General features: G+C 40.0%; 2 protein-coding genes across 2 annotated transcripts in view; one reads left to right on the top strand and one right to left on the bottom strand.

Annotated features, from left to right (window-relative positions):
- The window catches only part of LOC137620089 (mucin-12-like), a 13,444-nt gene extending 8,279 nt beyond the window's left edge, over positions 1–5,165 (top strand). The window contains exon 2 of the mRNA XM_068350363.1: positions 1,753–5,165. Within this exon, the coding sequence (XP_068206464.1) occupies positions 1,753–5,165 (3,413 nt within the window). The remainder of the gene's footprint in view (positions 1–1,752) is intronic.
- LOC137619721 (uncharacterized) overlaps positions 1–12,500 on the bottom strand; it is a 260,492-nt gene that overhangs the window by 166,837 nt on the left and 81,155 nt on the right. The window lies entirely within an intron of this gene.

Below are 12,500 nucleotides of genomic sequence, written 5' to 3'. Positions count from 1 at the left end.
AAAAAACTTTACATATATACATAAGTATATATAAATATTGATGAAGCACAGATTAGACCCAGATTTTGGTAATAAAACTTATCGGTTCCACAAGAAAGAGTGAATTCCACGATATACTGTATGTAATAAATGTAAATTTATGCATTTGATTTATATAGGCCTATGTAAACACACTGGCATTGTACCTCAGATCATTTGCTGAATACACTAATGTCACTAAATCTAACTACACGATATTTTAGCCATCACATTCAACATGTTTGTATTTCCAACTGAATTGTTCATTTTTATTCTAGCCTGTAATAGGCAGCGTGTATAAATATATATATATATATATATATATATATATATATATATATATATATATATATATATATATATATATATGCATGTCTATATGAGGGAAAATATGGGTTGAAATTGATGAAATTCACAGGAAAACGGCAAGTCTGCAAGTTATTCAAGTGATTTGTCAAATGACCTTGTTGCTAGGGCGACAGACAGTTGAAAATTACCCATAGCAACGGTTCTTATGGGCACTTGTTTGTGGAGAGCCACGATACATGTGTCAGTGTTGGCTTTGCAAAAATATCACGTTTTTCGACAGAAGTAGAGGTTCGATTGTTTTAGTATTTTAATAGATCCATCATGAAACGATCACTAACAGACTACTTCAACAAAGGGTAAGCCTTGGTGTTCATGTATTTAGTTTACTGTACACTAAACTAAATTTGGCCTAGATCTATACAATTATAATCTATTTAATGTCAAATATTTATTCAATGAACCACAGTCACAGATCAGTGATTCAGACCAATCATAATCCGATTGTAATATCATGGAATGGAATCCTTTGCTGAGTTATCAATATGGGGCACTGAACCTTTGAAATGTCTCATCATCAAAATTAGGATACATTACATGGCATTAGTATAGATTTCCAACTAAGGCTGCTGTGTGCCCACTGATAGTTTATACTTTTACTTTACAATAGAGCGAAAAGGAGTAGGCTGTATCCAGAAGCTTCCATCAGGGCGACCTCGCAAACGGTGGCATTGTCATTCCTTGCGCAGCCTAATTTTCATGGAACAATGATTCATACGTTAGGTGTCAATCACCTGTTGAATATTGTAACTGGACTATGCAACGAGGTATCGTGCAAGCTGCAATCACGACAATTCCTACTTATTGAGGATTTACTCACTGTGGTGACCGTGGAGGGTGAACAGGCTATTCCTTGAGCAGCAAGAAGCTAAAGAATGGGTCATTATCATACAGCATATCAAATGACTTGATATTGGCAGATGATCGGTCAGCATGCTGTTTTGTAACTCTTGGAAATTCACCTGGGTAAACATGTGCTTGGTACTGCAGAAAATCAAGCTGAGATTTTCTTTTTTGATTCGCATGTACGAAATGACAATGGGTTGCCAAGTGGCATGCGGCAAGGCTGTCATGATTAGTTCTAGGTCGATCTGTGAATTGATTTCACATATGAAGATTCTGGACAAAGCCCTATTTTCAGACATCACAACAACGCAGTTTCAAATAACACCAGTCACAGCGAACAGGTACAAATAACCCATACTCTTTAGTATGTACCAGGTACCATTGTCAAATAACATTGAATAATGCATGCTCTCTTTGAAGCTAATAGTGGTACAACTAATTTTGGCCTAAAAATAGTAATAATAATAATAGCAGCAACAATAAGTATAATAATGGCAATAAATACAAAATAATATTCTCCAGCTGATGCTAATGATCACGAGCAGACTGTCAGTCATTCTCCAGCTAGTCCTTCTGATCAGGAGCAGACTGCTACTCATTCTCCAACAGGTACTGATGATCTGGAGCAGACTGTCAGTCATTCTCCAGCTAGTCCTTCTGATCAGGAGCAGACTGCTACTCATTCTCCAACAGGTACTGATGATCTGGAGCAGACTGTCAGTCATTCTCCAGCTAGTCCTTCTGATCAGGAGCAGACTGCTACTCATTCTCCAACAGGTACTGATGATCTGGAGCAGACTGTCAGTCATTCTCCAGCTAGTCCTTCTGATCAGGAGCAGACTGCTACTCATTCTCCAAAAGGTACTGATGATCTGGAGCAGACTGTCAGTCATTCTCCAGCCAGTCCTGATGATCAGGAGCAGACTGCTACTCATTCTCCAACAGGTACTGATGATCTGGAGCAGACTGTCAGTCATTCTCCAGCCAGTCCTGATGATCAGGAGCAGACTGCTACTCATTCTCCAACAGGTACTGATGATCTGGAGCAGACTGTCAGTCATTCTCCAGCTAGTCCTTCTGATCAGGAGCAGACTGCTACTCATTCTCCAAAGGGTACTGATGATCTGGAGCAGACTGTCAGTCATTCTCCAGCCAGTTCTGATGATCAGGAGCAGACTGCTACTCATTCTCCAACAGGTACTGATGATCTGGAGCAGACTGTCGGTCATTCTCCAGCTAGTCCTTATGATCAGGAGCAGACTGCTACTCATTCTCCAAAAGGTACTGATGATCTGGAGCAGACTGTCGGTCATTCTCCAGCTAGTCCTTATGATCAGGAGCAGACTGCTACTCATTCTCCAAAAGGTACTGATGATCTGGAGCAGACTGTCGGTCATTCTCCAGCTAGTCCTTATGATCAGGAGCAGACTGCTACTCATTCTCCAAAAGGTACTGATGATCTGGAGCAGACTGTCGGTCATTCTCCAGCTAGTCCTTATGATCAGGAGCAGACTGCTACTCATTCTCCAACAGGTACTGATGATCTGGAGCAGACTGTCGGTCATTCTCCAGCTAGTCCTTATGATCAGGAGCAGACTGCTACTCATTCTCCAACAGGTACTGATGATCTGGAGCAGACTGTCGGTCATTCTCCAGCTAGTCCTTATGATCAGGAGCAGACTGCTACTCATTCTCCAAAAGGTACTGATGATCTGGAGCAGACTGTCAGTCATTCTCCAGCCAGTTCTGATGATCAGGAGCAGACTGCTACTCATTCTCCAACAGGTACTGATGATCTGGAGCAGACTGTCAGTCATTCTCCAGCCAGTTCTGATGATCAGGAGCAGACTGCTACTCATTCTCCAACAGGTACTGATGATCTGGAGCAGACTGCTACTCATTCTCCAAAAGGTACTGATGATCTGGAGCAGACTGTCGGTCATTCTCCAGCTAGTCCTTATGATCAGGAGCAGACTGCTACTCATTCTCCAAAAGGTACTGATGATCTGGAGCAGACTGTCGGTCATTCTCCAGCTAGTCCTTCTGATCAGGAGCAGACTGCTACTCATTCTCCAAAAGGTACTGATGATCTGGAGCAGACTGTCAGTCATTCTCCAGCCAGTTCTGATGATCAGGAGCAGACTGCTACTCATTCTCCAACAGGTACTGATGATCTGGAGCAGACTGTCGGTCATTCTCCAGCTAGTCCTTATGATCAGGAGCAGACTGCTACTCATTCTCCAACAGGTACTGATGATCTGGAGCAGACTGTCAGTCATTCTCCAGCCAGTTCTGATGATCAGGAGCAGACTGCTACTCATTCTCCAACAGGTACTGATGATCTGGAGCAGACTGTCGGTCATTCTCCAGCTAGTCCTTATGATCAGGAGCAGACTGCTACTCATTCTCCAAAAGGTACTGATGATCTGGAGCAGACTGTCAGTCATTCTCCAGCCAGTTCTGATGATCAGGAGCAGACTGCTACTCATTCTCCAACAGGTACTGATGATCTGGAGCAGACTGTCGGTCATTCTCCAGCTAGTCCTTATGATCAGGAGCAGACTGCTACTCATTCTCCAACAGGTACTGATGATCTGGAGCAGACTGTCAGTCATTCTCCAGCCAGTTCTGATGATCAGGAGCAGACTGCTACTCATTCTCCAAAAGGTACTGATGATCTGGAGCAGACTGTCGGTCATTCTCCAGCTAGTCCTTATGATCAGGAGCAGACTGCTACTCATTCTCCAAAAGGTACTGATGATCTGGAGCAGACTGTCGGTCATTCTCCAGCTAGTCCTTCTGATCAGGAGCAGACTGCTACTCATTCTCCAAAAGGTACTGATGATCTGGAGCAGACTGTCAGTCATTCTCCAGCCAGTTCTGATGATCAGGAGCAGACTGCTACTCATTCTCCAACAGGTACTGATGATCTGGAGCAGACTGTCGGTCATTCTCCAGCTAGTCCTTATGATCAGGAGCAGACTGCTACTCATTCTCCAAAAGGTACTGGTGATCTGGAGCAGACTGTCAGTCATTCTCCAGCTAGTCCTTCTGATCAGGAGCAGACTGCTACTCATTCTCCAAAAGGTACTGATGATCTGGAGCAGACTGTCAGTCATTCTCCAGCCAGTTCTGATGATCAGGAGCAGACTGCTACTCATTCTCCAACAGGTACTGATGATCTGGAGCAGACTGCTACTCATTCTCCAAAAGGTACTGATGATCTGGAGCAGACTGTCGGTCATTCTCCAGCTAGTCCTTATGATCAGGAGCAGACTGCTACTCATTCTCCAAAAGGTACTGATGATCTGGAGCAGACTGTCGGTCATTCTCCAGCTAGTCCTTCTGATCAGGAGCAGACTGCTACTCATTCTCCAAAAGGTACTGATGATCTGGAGCAGACTGTCAGTCATTCTCCAGCCAGTTCTGATGATCAGGAGCAGACTGCTACTCATTCTCCAACAGGTACTGATGATCTGGAGCAGACTGTCGGTCATTCTCCAGCTAGTCCTTATGATCAGGAGCAGACTGCTACTCATTCTCCAAAAGGTACTGATGATCTGGAGCAGACTGTCAGTCATTCTCCAGCCAGTTCTGATGATCAGGAGCAGACTGCTACTCATTCTCCAACAGGTACTGATGATCTGGAGCAGACTGTCGGTCATTCTCCAGCCAGTTCTGATGATCTGGAGCAGACTGTCAGTCATTCTCCAGCTAGTCCTTATGATCAGGAGCAGACTGCTACTCATTCTCCAACAGGTACTGATGATCTGGAGCAGACTGTCGGTCATTCTCCAGCCAGTTCTGATGATCTGGAGCAGACTGTCAGTCATTCTCCAGCTGGTGCTAATGATCAGGAGCAGATTACCAGTTATTCTCCAGCAGGTGCTGATGATCAGGAGCAGACTGGCAGTCATTCTCCAGCTAGTCCCTAGGATCAGGAGCAGACTGCCAGTCATTATCCAGCTGGTGCTGATAATCAGAAGCAGACTGGCAGTCATTCTCTAGCTGATGCTAATGATCAGAAGCAGACTACCAGTCATTCTCAAGCTAGATTGCCAGTCACTCTCCAGCTAGTCCTTAGGATCAGGGCCAGACTGCCAGTCATTATCCAGCTAGTGCTGATAATCAAGACCAGACGGCTAGTCATTCTGCAGCTGGTGCCGATACTTTTTATGAACAAGGTAGGGTTATATTTCAAATTGGATGTCATGCAAGGGTTGTTTTTATTATTACTTCCTAAGTCAAATATGATGTAATTTTAATTTAGGATAGTCAGGTTCTCTTATGTTTTCGTTTCTCTTAAGGTCAAATGGTTGATTTGGGGTTACTCTTGTCACATGTTATTCCTCTGGCATATGTTGCTGATGAAGAAAAGTTTAATTATCTCAAACATCATTTTCAACCAACTGAACAATTCTCCATATATACAAAAGTTGTAACTTGTAGTCGTACTATAAAGTTCAAAAGACTCACATTTCAACATTCCTGTAGGAAACAATACCCATGTCTTGTGTACAGTCCATCCCTGAAAGGAGGTCTATGCAAATTTTGCTCTTTATTCAGGATGAAACCAACCCACTGAGATAAATTTGGTGGGGAGCTTAGTGTCTTTGTGAAGTCTCCTTTTCAAAAACTAGAGAAGGCAATAGGAAAAGATGGAATGCTGTCTAAGCACAATAAATCAGGACTTCACATTGAAGCTGCTTAGTGAGGGTCACTGTTCTCCGCAATTATTCAATTCCATCACATCGCATCAACTCTGCATTACAGAAAGTGAAAAAACAAAATCAGGAGACAAATTTTCACATGTTCAAGAAAGTTATTGATTGTGTCTTGCTACTTGGACGTCAAGGCATATTGCTACGTGACTATCACGACGATAAAGTGGATTTCTCGTCTACCCAAGGACAGAAGATAGACAATTTCATTTTTATACTAGAGCATGATGTCAAGAGTGATGAAATACTATGTGATCATTTTCTCACTGCTTCCAAAAATGCCAAATACACAAAAACGATACAAGAGGAAATCATACAATGAATTGGGAATATGTTGTGAGCGTTTTATTCTGTAATTGCAGATGAAGTGACAGATAACTGTACATTTTAAGAAGTGCTGTGTGTCTGCGGTATCTAAGCATGAGTTGAAACTATGACAGTCTGAACATTTTATATATTTTTTTTTGGATTTTCAGAAATTTTGTAGGACAAGAGGTTGAGCCATAGGTGATGGCTTAATAGTCTCTCACATCTGTAAACCTTGATCTGGCTATCATACGAAGACAAGCATATGATGGTGCCTCTTCTATGTCATCTGAATGCAGAGGAGTTTAGGGGTTTATAAAGGAAGTTTATCCAAGGGCACCCTACATTCACTGCCATGCCCATGTGCTGAATTTTGCCACTGACAGAAGTTGTAAACTACCACAAAAGCAAAACATGATTGACCGGATAAATTCTGAGTATTACTTTTCTGATAACTCACCGAAACATCAAAGATTCTTGAAAAATTTGCTATATCTTTAATGCCCTCAAGCAAAGACTCACAAACTGAAGAGCTGTGCAAAACTTGGCGAGTCGATCGCCATGTATCTTGAAACGTTCCAGGAACTTTATTACTGTTATTATTTGTTTAGAGGTTATTTTGAATTTGTCGTCTCTTGCCAAACTGAACCAGGAATCCTGGAATTGGGACAATGAAACCATGATGAATCCATGGGAATCACAACTAGCATACAAAGATTTGAACATGTGGTAGCCTTTGTAACTTTGAAAAACAGCTTGGATTATGTCAAATCTCTGGTGTCAAAGCTACAAAAGCATGAACTGGGGATTTACGAAGCATATCAAATGGTTGACAGTGTCATACAAGATGTCAAAGGACTCAGAGCTAATGGTGATGTTGAGTTTCAGCAGTGGTACGATAACAAAGGGAAAGACATTACTGAGCAAGTTGGGTCAACTGAAACCCTGCCATGCACAACTCAAGTGCAACGGCATCGGAGTAACACTAAGGCAGCCACACCACTTGAATACTACAAAGGCACAATAACTATCCTGCTGGTTGACAACCTTCTCCAACAGCTGAAGGATAGGTTTTCAGCAGAAAATGTCGGCCAGTTTCTAGCATAGCTGGTCCCAAAAACTGCAACATAACATTTCAGTTTGTCTGAAGACATCACCACGCAGCTACTGTACTGGAAAGATGACCTGCCAAGCCCGACGTCACTTAGGAATGAGCTCAGATGATGGTACATGATGTGGTGCTCCTGAAAGGTAATTTTCAGTTATGAGATTGTTGAAGGCACCCTAGGAATGGAATGACCGACCACAGACTCTCAGCTCTCACTCTTATGATAATCCACTACAACGTCGAACTAGAGTTGACAGATATTGCTGATGAGTTCATCAAAGCACACCACAGGAAACTCGCTACTGTCAGAATAGCAATTTGAATTGATGAACTCATAGAAGAAAAGCCATACAACTGTTCAATTTTTAGCAAAGGTTTCAATAATTCACCTTGATAATACACCTAAATCTTGTCTCTTAGTTATAACGTGAAATTCAGTTTAGAAACATAAAATTTTTTATAACAAAGTTTGAACACAGTTTTCCTATAATATCCTTGTCGAATTTCACGAACAATGAAGCTGTGCAAAAAATATGAAATGGTTTCATTCTGGTGATGTCGGATATGACCATTAATAATATCCACGAGATTAGGATTCATTGTCAGGCCAAAGATTTCCAGAAAATACCAGAAAAGGGAATCTTTCATAGTTAAAGAATACCTCATTTAACTTCTGTTTAACGCTCCCCTTTTAGTAATTACTTTATCTCAATATGTTTTGTCTTACACCACAAATATCAAATAAATGAGTCTGTTGTCAGATACGCAGTGAATTGCCCTTTAAAAAGGGGCTTACTATCATGTTCCTAAAATTTGGGCAAACTCCAGACTAAAATTTATGTTGCCTGATATTAATTAAATTTTTTAGATTTTGTGTAAAGAAATAGAACCTATAATTCTTTTTCTTTTTAAATATTTACAAATCCAGTGTGGTTGTGTTCTTTAGGGGTGTCTCAGAAGTGATCTGAGGGTGGCTTAGGTGCACCTTGAAGCCCAAGACCGGATTAACTAAGCTCGCTACGCTCGCTCACATTTATCACACTTTTATAGGCCTTACACCCCCCTTCAAAATATCCTGGATCCACCCCTGATATGTAGTTATTTCCTACAAAGTCTGCATTCGACTATCGGTTCTTGCTTAACTGTATGTACGAATGGTGAATACCTAATTTACAATATTATTGGAAAACCTCTAGCTTGAGGGTACACTTGGGCACACTATTCTATCTAATTTATCTTCCTCTTGTTTTATACAGGAAATATTTATTTTAATGTCGTTACCGTTTTTAAAATACTTAATTTTTCCTTGTTTCCTTTTCTTACTGGGCTATTTTCCCTGTTGGGGCCCCTGGGCTTATAGCAACTTGCTTTTCCAACTAGGGTTGTAGCTTGGCAATTAATAATAATAATAATAATAATAATAATAATAATAATAATAATAATAATAATAATAAAAGATCATGAAATTTTTTGTTTCATCAACCTTTTCTGTCTTATGGGGTATTTGCTTTTTTCAGTATTTGTTAATGATAATTCCTTTCAGTTTCCTAGGAGTTAACATTAATTTATTCCACAGCATCGTAATTCTTGTAAATTATTTGAATATTCATTTAATATATACATTTTCAAGTGTCATTTTTAAATTCTTAATGCTCACAGTATATCATTTAAATAGTCTCTGCTCAAGCTAGCTGCAAAAAGTGAGCAAAACCAAAAGGTTCGACAGCATATTGCTCTTCAAGGTGCAAAATTCATAACAAAGTTGGGGATTACAACTTCTTAAAACTACTAAATTGCTATTGTGAAGCTAAAGAATCATCAACGCCCATGGATTATGCATGCATTTTGCTCTAGAAAATCTTGCATTCAAATAACAGGCCTTTGAATGATAAAAGACTCACTTTTTCTTCTTATCTTAATTAACTTATTCATTACATTGGTTTTCGTCCCACAACGGTTGTGGTGGCTGATACGGTAACGCCCTTGACTAGTGAACGCCAGACTGGGATTCGAGTCCCGCTCAAACTTGTGATTTTCTTTGGTCGTTGTAATCTCACCACCCTTGTGAGCTAAGGATAGGGAGTTTGGGGGATCCTATACGTGTATCTGCTGAGTCATCAGCAGCCATTGGCTGGCCTTCCTGGGTCCTAGCTTGGGTGGAGAGGGGTTTGGGTGCTAATATGTATATATTGTCAGTCTCTAGGTCATTGTCCTGCTCAATAGGGCAATGTTACTGTCCCTTGCCTCTGCCATTCATTAGTGGCCTTTAAACATTTAAACTAATTTCATTGATACAAATCTTGTCTTAATCTTCCTTCCTATATGGAATGATGCAATTTGCTTTAATTTGAAGGTTCTCATCCTACATTTCACTATGACCCAGTTTTCCCCTTCCTGTCTTTCTCTTGTGATCGATACCATTAACACACATGAGCAGAAGACCGTCAGAACCTTCGCAAATTTTTTTTATTTTTATCAATGCATCAGCTGGTTAGTTCACATAGAAAGACTATTGGTGTTAGTAAAGATGAACAGGGTAGAATCGGACGTTATGATTTGTTATTTCTTTATAACTCAAGAGAAACAAAGTTTACTTTTGGTCTACGAGTACCTATAATAATTTAGTCCTACACTCAACTCCAAAATCATGTTGCTCAACTATTATTATTATTATTATTATTATTATTATTATTATTATTATTTGCTAACCTACAACCCTAGCTGGAATAGCAAGAAAAGATAGGCCAAGGGGCCCCAAACAAGAAAAACAGCCCAGTGAGGAAAGGAAACAAGGAAAAAAAATATTTTAAGAACAGTAACAACTGTATACAAACTATAAAAACTTTAACAAAACAAGAGGAAGAGAATTTAAAACAGGATTCTTTCAACTTACAAAAATAATAACAATAATGACACTCACCGCATTCGAATTAAAAAAATAAGGATGTAGACAATTGTGTAATGCAAGAGTAAAAGAAATGTTGCGTGAGTTTGAAGTTATCTCGCAACGGGATTGTCACGAGATTCGCATTCAGAGAACTGATTTAGGAATAACTATTATGTATCTGCCCAGTCCGAGAAATCTTCCCTTTTCTGTCTATTACTGTTAACTAATAATAATACAAAAATATAGACACGCAGACAAAGACAGACCCCTTCATCACCCCTACAAATACACACACACATTTCTATACACACATACACACACACACACACACACACATATATATATATATATATATATATATATATATATATATATATATATGTGTGTGTGTGTGTGTGTGTTTGTGTGGGTGTGTGTGTGTATGTGCGTAAATGCATTTGGATACATATATACTGTATATATATATATATATATAGTACACACACACACACATATATATATATATATATATATGTGTGTGTGCCTTAGATGACCGCGGAGGTAGCAGCAGTAGGGGACTCAGCATTATGAAGCTTCATCTGTGGTGGATAATGTGGGAGGTTGGGCTGTGGCACCCTAGCAGTACCAGCTGAACTCGGTTGAGTCCCTGGTTAGGCTGAAGGAACGTAGAGAGTTGAGGTCCCCTTTTTGTTTTGTTTCATTGTTGGTGTCGGCTACCCCCCAAAATTGGGGGAAGTGCCTTGGTATATGTATGTATATACATATATTATAAGTCATTGCTAGTCCACAACAAGACAAAAGTCTCAGTCAAATCCTTCAACTCCTATCTGTTTATAACCTTTCTATGTCAGTCTATACCTGCAATCCATCATCTTCTCTAGGAACCCATTATGTTATTCTTTTTGTACATCTATTATGTTTTTATCATTATATGTCCAACCCACGGTCATTTATTTTTCTTACTTGTCAGAATATCCTCTATTCTAGTTGTAGGTTGGCCAAGACACCAGCCACCCATTGTGACACTACCACTAGAGGGTTATTGAGTCCTTTGACTAGCCAGGCAGAGCTACATTGGATCCCTCTCTCTGGTTAAGGCTCATTATTTTCCTTTGCTTACAAATACACCGAATAGTTTGGTCTATTCTTTCCCCATTCTCCTCTGTCATCATGCAATCGACCACACTAAGGTTTCCAAACAATTCTCCTTCAGTTCAGTCAAGGGGTTAACAGCTGCACTAATTGTTCAGTGGCTACTTTCCTCTTGGTAAGGGTAGAAGAGACTCTTTAGACTCTTTAGCTATGGTAAGCAGCTATTCTAGTGACAAAGCCCCTGTACCATGGTCTTCCACTGTCTTAGGGTAGAGATCTTTTGCCTGATGGTACACTTAGGCAAACTATTCGATCTGTTTTTCCTTCCCCTTGTTTTCTTTAGTGTTTTGGGCAGGCTTGATAGAAGGGAGACGGATTCCTGGTGGTTTATCAAGAAGTTATCTTTGCTTTATCTGTTTCTTTATTTTCCTCACAAGCATTCCTTTCCAAAATCGTCCTTACTGTCCTCCCTACAGTTGACGTAGCTATCCTGGAGGTTACTTAGCCTTGCATGGTGTGTTGGCTGTGACATGTTGACCAATTTTAGCCGACTTTTTATCTCAACTCTTTATATATATTTATGTCCATATCGTTTTTGTTATCATCATTACTAAGTTAGTTTTTAAGTATGATGAATCATTTTTATTGATTTTAATTCTTATCCTGTCTGGAGACATTAAATAAACAAAATCCAGGACTAGTGCATCATATACTTTGCCAGTGTCATCTACTATATTGCAATACTTGGTGTCTGCATGTCAATATTCAAGATCTTACAGTTGTATCCAGATAGTATGATATTCTTCTATGTTCAAAAACTTTGGTTTCTCAAATGAGGCAATCATCTGAGGTCCTTAAAACTGGTTTTTAAATGCCAATAACTTTGAAATGGGATGCTACTCCTCGGACAAGGGGAATGATGGTGTACATTAGGACTGAGTAACCCTTTTCACATAATTCCAGTCACAAATGTGGATGTCATGAGATTCAGGTAATAAAAGTTTGTGGCAGGCATAAAAACTTCTATCTTCTATTGTCATCATACCATTATGGCTAAGATACAAGATGATGATAAAAATGCCTCCCTTGTTTTTGTTGGTGATTTCAATGCTCACCATAGGGAGTGGTTAAATTCTGCTTCTCCTACTGATCGCCA

This window comes from Palaemon carinicauda, chromosome 26, assembly GCF_036898095.1.
Source record: "Palaemon carinicauda isolate YSFRI2023 chromosome 26, ASM3689809v2, whole genome shotgun sequence".
NCBI lineage: Eukaryota > Metazoa > Arthropoda > Malacostraca > Decapoda > Palaemonidae > Palaemon > Palaemon carinicauda.
Note: the sequence above shows the minus strand (reverse complement) of the source record. Positions and strands in the feature narration are given on the sequence as shown.